Source organism: Sceloporus occidentalis, unplaced genomic scaffold (assembly GCF_023333645.1).
Source record: "Sceloporus occidentalis isolate IW3139 unplaced genomic scaffold, rSceOcc1.0.p SCAF_18, whole genome shotgun sequence".
In the NCBI taxonomy this organism is placed as follows: Eukaryota; Metazoa; Chordata; class Lepidosauria; order Squamata; family Phrynosomatidae; genus Sceloporus; species Sceloporus occidentalis.
Window position 1 is genome coordinate 2,795,624 of NW_028316998.1, and position 8,380 is coordinate 2,804,003.

The following is an 8,380-nucleotide window of genomic DNA, read 5'->3' on the forward strand; positions in this document are numbered from 1 at the left end:
TCTTGGTGTTTCTGGATAATTAAATGAACCTAAATGGTAATTAAGATGTCAAGTTATGCGACCCAAATGAAAAAGTTTTACTTTTTGGGCTACTTGTGGCATTTTGCCAGATGATACTGCTTTTTCCCTTATGGCTAAACAACAGAGATATTGGTAGATCTGTTTGAAGAGTGATTCTGGTGCAAGATTATAAAAATGGAGAAATCAGGAGAGTTTCTATGGTGATTTCCCTTTCTTTGGCACTTTGAACATACTTTACAGAACTGCTTTATTTTACACAAACTCACAATCATTCTGGTTAAAATATACATTCTTTGTTAAATCCCTTTTTAACGCCTATGAAAGGCATAACATTTTGTTGAGTTTTTTTTAAACTAACAATAAGTTTGCTAATTGACTGAAATGTAATACATCTCAATCCCTTTCTAGCAGCATGCTTTATTGCTTGAAATATGCAATGTTAACATTTATTTCTGCCTTGCATTTAGTCATTGTACAAAGTGGTTTCTGAATAAGCAGACATTAATGATATAAACATTTACATAGTTTATATAGAAATCAATTGCAGAGACACTATGAGATGTGCTGTTAATAAGTAGTAGTTATTCCACAGTTTCCTCCCATGGAATAACAACATACCATTTCCTTGAAGGTTTTTCTCAGCTCTTGACTACGTAGAGCATATATAAGTGGATCAATAACAGAGTTACACATGATAAGAACAAGATATATATTGAAGTGTGACATGAAGCAGACACAATATGGGTTCTGTGGGCAAGATACGTAAAAAATAAGGTGCATGAAGAATGGAGCCCAGCACACAACAAACACTCCAAGTAAAATAGTCAATGTAATTGCCCCTTTCATATTGGTGCCTTGTCGAATTGTGTTGGTCACAGACAATACTGCTATCCTTTTCAAATGCAGTCTGGCCAGCATGAACATGTGAACATAGAGGGAAGCCATGAGTGCCAGCATAGTGAAGATAATGCTGATAAGACATATGATTACAACATTGCTGTGATAGTAAATAATAAACAAGGCACCGGAGATGGAACAGGCACTCCAGATGCAAGAGATTATAGCCACTGCTCTTCTCACTGTAATTATATTATGATAGTGGAGTGCATAGAATATAGTAAAGTACCTGTCTACAGCAATAGATAGAAGGCTGCAAATTGAAGCAAGCAAGGAACTGCAGATCACTGAATCCAAGATGTTATCAATATTCAAAATTAAATAATGTGCCTCCTTATCAATGGTATTAAACAGCGTGATTAGTACAGTCTCAAAGCCATTGGAGACACTTATGAGCATGTCAGCCACTGCTAAACTACAGATGAACAGATACATAGGAGAATGCAAGTTCTTGTTTCTGCATATCGCGGTTATAACAAAAATATTCTCCAGCAAGCTTATGATTCCAAGGATTACAAATACTTCGGGTAAAACATAGAGTTGTTCATAACACCCCACAGAATAATAATAGCCCTTATTCTGAGTCTCCTTGTGTCCAGAGTAAATCCCATGACTATGGTTTCGAAAGTGCAGAGAATAATGCATGCTGTGATGGTGTGAGAAATTCATTTTTTCCCTCTGACCCTTGTTTGCGAGATCCAGTGATTTCTTCAAGAAGCTGTCAAGCCTAGCATTAACAAGTTAAAGAAAGGAAAAAATTTAATATCCACAATGTCCTTTACTTCCAGTTAATTGATCTTCTCGCTCAATGTCATACATTTATTTCTTTACCTTCTTCATCCATAATTGAGTTGCAGTGTGAATATTGGTGATTGTGAGAGGACCATGTAGAAACAGAGTAGAGCAAAGCTGCTGATGATATATACAGAATATGTGTGTGTAGGGGGACTAGGATGAAAATGCTCCCTTCACTTCTTTTATGCCTGTAGCCAATCAGATAGAAGATGAGCCTGTGTCTCAGACTGCTAATTATACTGCAGGAGAAATTTCATCCAGGATTGCGATGTGTTTTTTCGAGAATTACAAGGCTCCTTAGTATGAATCAAGCTGAAATCCATTACGTTTCCATTGTCTCCAGGGTATACATCTGCCCTGCATTGCTATTGCAGGGTTAATCTACAGTCAGGGCCGGCCCTATAATGGGGCAGACTGGGGCAATTGCCCCAGGCGGCACTTTAGAAGGGGCGGCACTTTGCCGCCCCAAGCGCTTTTTTTTTTTTTTTTTTTTTTGAAGTGGAGGAGAGAGAGAGGGGCACCGAGTGGTTTTCGCTTACCCGCTCGGCGCCCCTCTCTCTCTCCTCTGCGGCGAGTCTCCCTATTCGGTCCCGGTGCCGGCTTGTAATGCAGAGCGCCGGAAGTGACGTCAATTTCCGGCACTCAGCATTACAAGCCGGCACCGTGGCAGAGCAGGGAGACTCGCCGCAGGACTGTTTAAAGGTAAGTACCGGGGGGGGATCGTAGGTTATGGCGTCGGCGAAGTTTAAAATGCCGCCCCCCCCCCCGGCGGCGTTTTAAACTTCGCCCCAGGCGGCGTTAAGTCTTCGGCCGGCCCTGTCTACAGTGGATATAAAAAGTCTACACATGCCAGGTTCTTGTGATATGTAATATCACACAGTAACATGCATTATCTATATCAGAGCCCTAGCCAGGTTATATCACACAGTAACATGCATTATCTATATCAGAGCCCTAGCCAGGTTATATCACACAGTAACATGCATTATCTATATCAGAGCCCTAGCCAGGTTATATCGCACAGTAACATGCATTATCTATATCAGAGCCCTAGCCAGGTAATATCACACAGTAACATGCATTATCTATATCAGAGCCCTAGCCAGGTAATATTGCACAGTAACATGCATTATCTATATCAGAGCCCTAGACAGGTAATATCGCACAGTAACATGCATTATCTATATCATAGCCCTTCACTTGAATTCTCCTGCCTTCCTTACATTGTTGCCCTCACATCCCTTACACCTACAGTACCTCACTGCAACAACAAAACGTTCCAAAGCACCACTTTGCACCAAGGTTGCACACACAAGCCTTCCAAAGATCCAGATTGCCCATCCAGGCAATGCCCCAGCCAGCACCCAGAAAGCACATCCATGCTGGCTGAGGATCATGAGAAATGCAGTTGATAAAGCTGCAGATGTTAGCTGTGAATAACAATTCCCATGATGCTCAGCCAGCCAGGTGTCCACCATGATGCTGGCTAAACATCATTGTACAAAAAATGTACACCTTATAGTATGCTCCCTGGTGCTGGGAAAGTATGGAAAATCTATATAAATTAGGTATTTCTGAAATCAGGACACCTGATTTTCCATCACTTTACCTAATTTTGTTAGGATTCAGAGGGAAAATTTAAAAAATATTAGGATTTTTCTCTAATTGTCGCTAGTTTTTACTAAGTTTCTCATTCTAAATTTTCAGCTAATCATCCAACTATGGTATCAAAAGAAAGCTCTATCTCTCCTTGAAAAAATAAAATATAGTTTACATGGGTACACTATTCACAGGAAAAGAGAATAATCGCTGAACCAACATAGCGCAAAAATGGCAAAATTGCTCCGGGCTTTGAGGTACTAAAAACCCCTGGGATTGAAGGGTTAATGCCCTCACAACCTTGTGTCCCTTGCCTTCCCCCACTGTAGGTTGTGGGGGCATTAATACACAGGGGGGGTAGCTAGGGGCATCACTTATATCTTAAAAGGGGGCTGGGTGGTGGTATAAATACACAATGGGGGGCATTAAAACATAATAGAGGCATCAAAGAGATGGGGGACAACAATACATAATGAGCCAAGGCAGGGGCGTACCTAGAGTATTTGGCACCTGGGGTGGATCCTGTATGTGGCACCCCCCCACACACACACACACTTTAAAACTGCATAGCTTCTACCGTTATATACCGGCGCAGACACTGAAGGTGGTACAGCATAACACTTACTGTTATCATTAAATACTGAGGCAGACATTGACGGTGGTACAGCATAACACTTATCACTATATACTGAGGCAGAAATTGACGGTGGTACAGCATAACTCCTATCACTATATACTAAGCCAAACATTGATGTGGTGTAGGCCTACCACTTCATTAGTAGTAGGGATGCACCGAAACAAATTCTGGACTGAAACCGAAAATGCAGCATTTACCTGGCCGAAACCGAATATGACCCCCCCCACCATAAAAAAAAATCTAACACTTTTATTTAAAGTAAGTAACACACCAAAATAGGACAAAACAATTAAATAACAATATTAATATATATATATATATATATATATATATATATATATATATGATTGTTAACAGCAATCACATTCCTGTCATGCCCAGGCATACCCAGATTCCAGGATGTACTCGCAGACTTGGCATGATAGGAGTATGATTGCCCTATCTACCCCTTCTCACTACCTTTTGTCCTACCTACCCCGTCTCACTCCCTTCTCCCTATCTACCCCCTCCTAACTATCTACCCTCTCCCCCTTTGAAGTTCACTTACCTTTCAGGAGTCCTGCGGTGGGGGTGCAAGGCCTCTGTCTCCCAGCTCTGCCACTGTATGGAACAGTATAGAGTGATGGGAGTTATGATGTACTAGAGCATAATTATATAATGAAAAATACATTGGAAATGGTACAGCATAACACCCATCACTCTCACACACTTACCAATCCGCACATATACCAATCCACACACATACCAATCCACACACATACCAATCCACACACACACACCAATCCACACACACACACCAATCCACACACACACCAATCCACACACACACCAATCCACACACACACCAATTCACACATACACCAATCCAGACATATATCAATCCACACATATATTAATCCACACATACCAATCCACACATACCAATCCACACACACACACCAATCCACACACACACACCAATCCACACACACACCAATCCACACATACACCAATCCACACATACACCAATCCACACATACACCAATCCACACATATACCAATCCACACATATACCAATCCACACATACTAATCCACACATATACTAATCCACACATACCAATCCACACATACTAATCCACACATACCAATCCACACATATACCAATCCACTCTCACTCACTGAATGCTTTCCTACCTTTCCTCTTTTCTCCTTACAGCTTCTTTTCCTCCACTTCGCTCCTCTTCTTCAGTTCTTCTGTCTTCTTCCGGTTCAGTGGGCGCGGCTTCAGTGTTGTGCGCCGGGATCTGACAACAGATCCCGGCGCACAGCAGCTGTTGCCGCGCGAATTGTAAGGGAGCGATATCGGAGGTCTTTAACAGACCTCCGGCTCCCTTGAGTGATTTTAAGCCGAGTTCAAGGGTTGAACCCTTGAACTCGGCTTAAAATCACTCAAGGGAGCCGGAGGTCTGTTAAAGACCTCCGATACCGCTCCCTTGCGAGCCTGCTCCTCCAGCGGCGGACATTACTGTCCGTCTCTGGAGGGGTGCCGGGTGCCGGCAAGTTGGCACCCTCCTGATGAGCGGCACCCGGTGCGGACCGCCCCCCCCCGCCCCCCGCCCCCCGCCCCCCGCTACTGAGCCAAGGTCAGAAGCCAAAATAACGAGGCACAGCCAACATGCACAACAAGGCACTATCACAGGCAATGAACTAGTGCAACAGCCAGGTTTAAATAGGCATACTAATTGTATTTCCCGCCCCTCATGAAACGGAGGCTTGGAACGTGTAGTGTCTATAAGAGGCCACACATAGGCATGGGAAACAGAAAGTCAATAAAATCACACGGTGGGGTCTTGGGTACACAGGACAGGGACCTTATTTACACATCAATAGAGAAATCCCTTAAAAAGACATAGTAGAAACACAGGCTTGAGACTAGATTAGTGAGTCTCACCCTTTGCACATCACCCACACAGCATATACACTTAGCATCAGATATTAGATAGATGGGATGTTTGTGATTGGTATGAATTATTGTCATCTGTGTATCACTTTAACTCTGGTTTTGTCTTTGATGTAACATTAATCTGGGCAGATTCTAACTAAAGCTCTCTATGTGTGTGTCCCAGGCTAAGGGAACATGAGACAGCAGAGGTAGTCAGTCCGACTAGTCAACTCCGTGACATTGGTGGCAGCGGTGGGATTGCTTCTTAGTCTGAGGGACACTTCATTTCTACAGGGATTAACCGACAGACTTTGGTCGCCTTGACGAGGACATGGATGTGACATCAGAATTCCAGGAGCTACTGTGGGGCATCCTCTCCTGCTACACCACTGCTCTGCCTACAGAACAATACCAGAATCTGAGGCAACTGGTTCGACGGTCACTATGGCAGAGGGTCCTCCAGGAGGCTGTTATACACCGGGGTCAGTGTCTTCCAAGCTCCGAACAAAGGATTAGAGACCAACGGGAACTACGGATGTCATTCCTAGGACAGCAACCCCAGGAGCAATGGGTATCCGAATTGCACAAGCTGGTCCAACAGGAGGTAGAGCTGGAAAATCGGTATCGGGCTCTACAGTGGCATGCAGAGCAAGTATATTGGGGAACTGCGAAAGAATGTTCTCCAGAGGTCTATGCAGAGGCGTATCTACTGAAAATAGCGCCTATGGCAAGCACTGAAATTGTGCCCCTGTCCAAATATATAAAACCCATTTAATAGCCCCTGCTGCCCATATATATATAAATATTAGTCCCTGCTGCCGATATCAGGTATAGATCAACACACAAACCCAGATCAATTGAAATTCACTTGTGATCTCAGCACTGAAGGTATATATCAAATAAACAGAATCAGACATATAAATCCTGTATTTGCAGGTATACAATAATATATGAAACGTAGCATCGCAGGTATAGATCAAATAAATACATGGAAACAGCATTGCAGGTATTAATTAACTAAATAAGACATATTAACCCTGTATTTGCAGGTATACATAAATAATGTATGGAAACATAGCATAGCAGATATAGATCTACAGAATAACACAAAAACCCAGCTTTGCAGGTATAGATCAATTGGAATTCACATAAAAACATGGCATTAAAGGTATATTTAAAACCCCCTAAATTACAGGCATAGATCACAGGTTGCACACCCCAAAGTCAGCCCTGCCATCCTCACTGTCCACATAGAACCTGGCCAGCACCCAGATAACACACATAAGATTTTGCCATCTCTGTCCCCAAATAGCCCAGCACAAGTCAACTTTGTCCCCAAACAGTCCGGCCTGTGCCATCTTTGTCCCATATACACCCTGCAAGTGCCATCTTGGTCCCCAAGGCTCAAACATCCTGCTAGTGCCATCTTTGCCCTTCCACCATTATACATCTATGATACACACAAACACTTTTACAGTCACTCTATTCACACTTTCATTCAGACAACTCATCCACACATTAACTCATGCTCTCTCTCATTCAGACAATTCATCCACACATTAACTCATGCTCTCCCTCATTCAGACAACTCATCCACACATTAACTCATGCTTTCCCTCATTCAGACAATTCATCCACATATTAACTCAAGCTCTCCCTCATTCAGACAACTTATCCCCATATTAACGCATGCTCTCCCTCATTCAGACAACTCATGCTCTCCCTCTTTCAGACAACTCATCCACATATTAACTCATGCTCTCCCTCATACAGACAACTCATCCACATATTAGCTCATGCTCTCCCTCATACAGACAACTCATCCACATATTAACTCATGCTCTCCCTCATTCACTCAATGCATCCACACATTCACACTCTTTACTTATATCTACCCCCCTCCTTCCCTTATCACTCTCTAACCCCTCTCCCTCCCTTATCACTTTCTAAGATCTCTCCTTCCCTTATCACTTTCTAACCCCTCTCCTTCCCTTATCACTTTCTAATCCCTCTCCCCCTTTGTAATTCTCTCACCTTGAGGTCCAGCGGTGCCCGCTGCTTCACTGCTGAGCGCCGTAATATGACGTCATATTTCGGCGCTCAGCAGTGAAGCAGCGGGCACCAGCGAGCGGCTTTTAAACACTCTTTTTTTTTTTTATGCGGGGGAGAACAAGGGGCGCCGAGCTGTTTCTAGGCGCCCCTCTCTCTCCTGCACTCGCTGGTGCCCGCTGCTTCACTGCTGAGCGCCGAAATATGACGTCATATTACGGCGCTCAGCATGAAACGCCGGCACCAGGACAGAGGTAGAGGCCTCGTGGAGGAGAATGAGGGGCCATAGGTGCCATACCCTAGATACGCCTCTGGGTCTATGACTTTGGTGGCCCAGGATTATTATGGGACAGTCTTCAGGAGGATCCAGCACAGCGGAGTAGCGGATTGAGGATATACCCGGGATTTCAGGGAGTTGGACCTCCCAGATGTACTAGGATTTAAAGGTGATTTAAGCTTT

The 8,380-nt window shown here is 43.6% G+C and overlaps 1 protein-coding gene across 1 annotated transcript; it reads right to left on the minus strand.

Moving 5' to 3' along the window:
• Positions 1-588: 588 nt before the first annotated feature.
• LOC149302548 (melanocortin receptor 4-like) lies at positions 589-1,587 on the minus strand. Its single transcript, XM_089482213.1, has one exon. It carries the CDS (start codon positions 1,585-1,587, stop codon positions 589-591), a length of 999 nt encoding a protein of 332 aa, XP_089338339.1.
• Between the last annotated feature and the right edge of the window lie 6,793 nt (positions 1,588-8,380).

What these genes read in the sequence shown, in the direction of transcription:
- LOC149302548 (XM_089482213.1), bottom strand. Translation starts at nt 1,587, where the DNA reads ATGAATTTCTCACACCATCACAGCATGCATTATTCTCTGCACTTTCGA.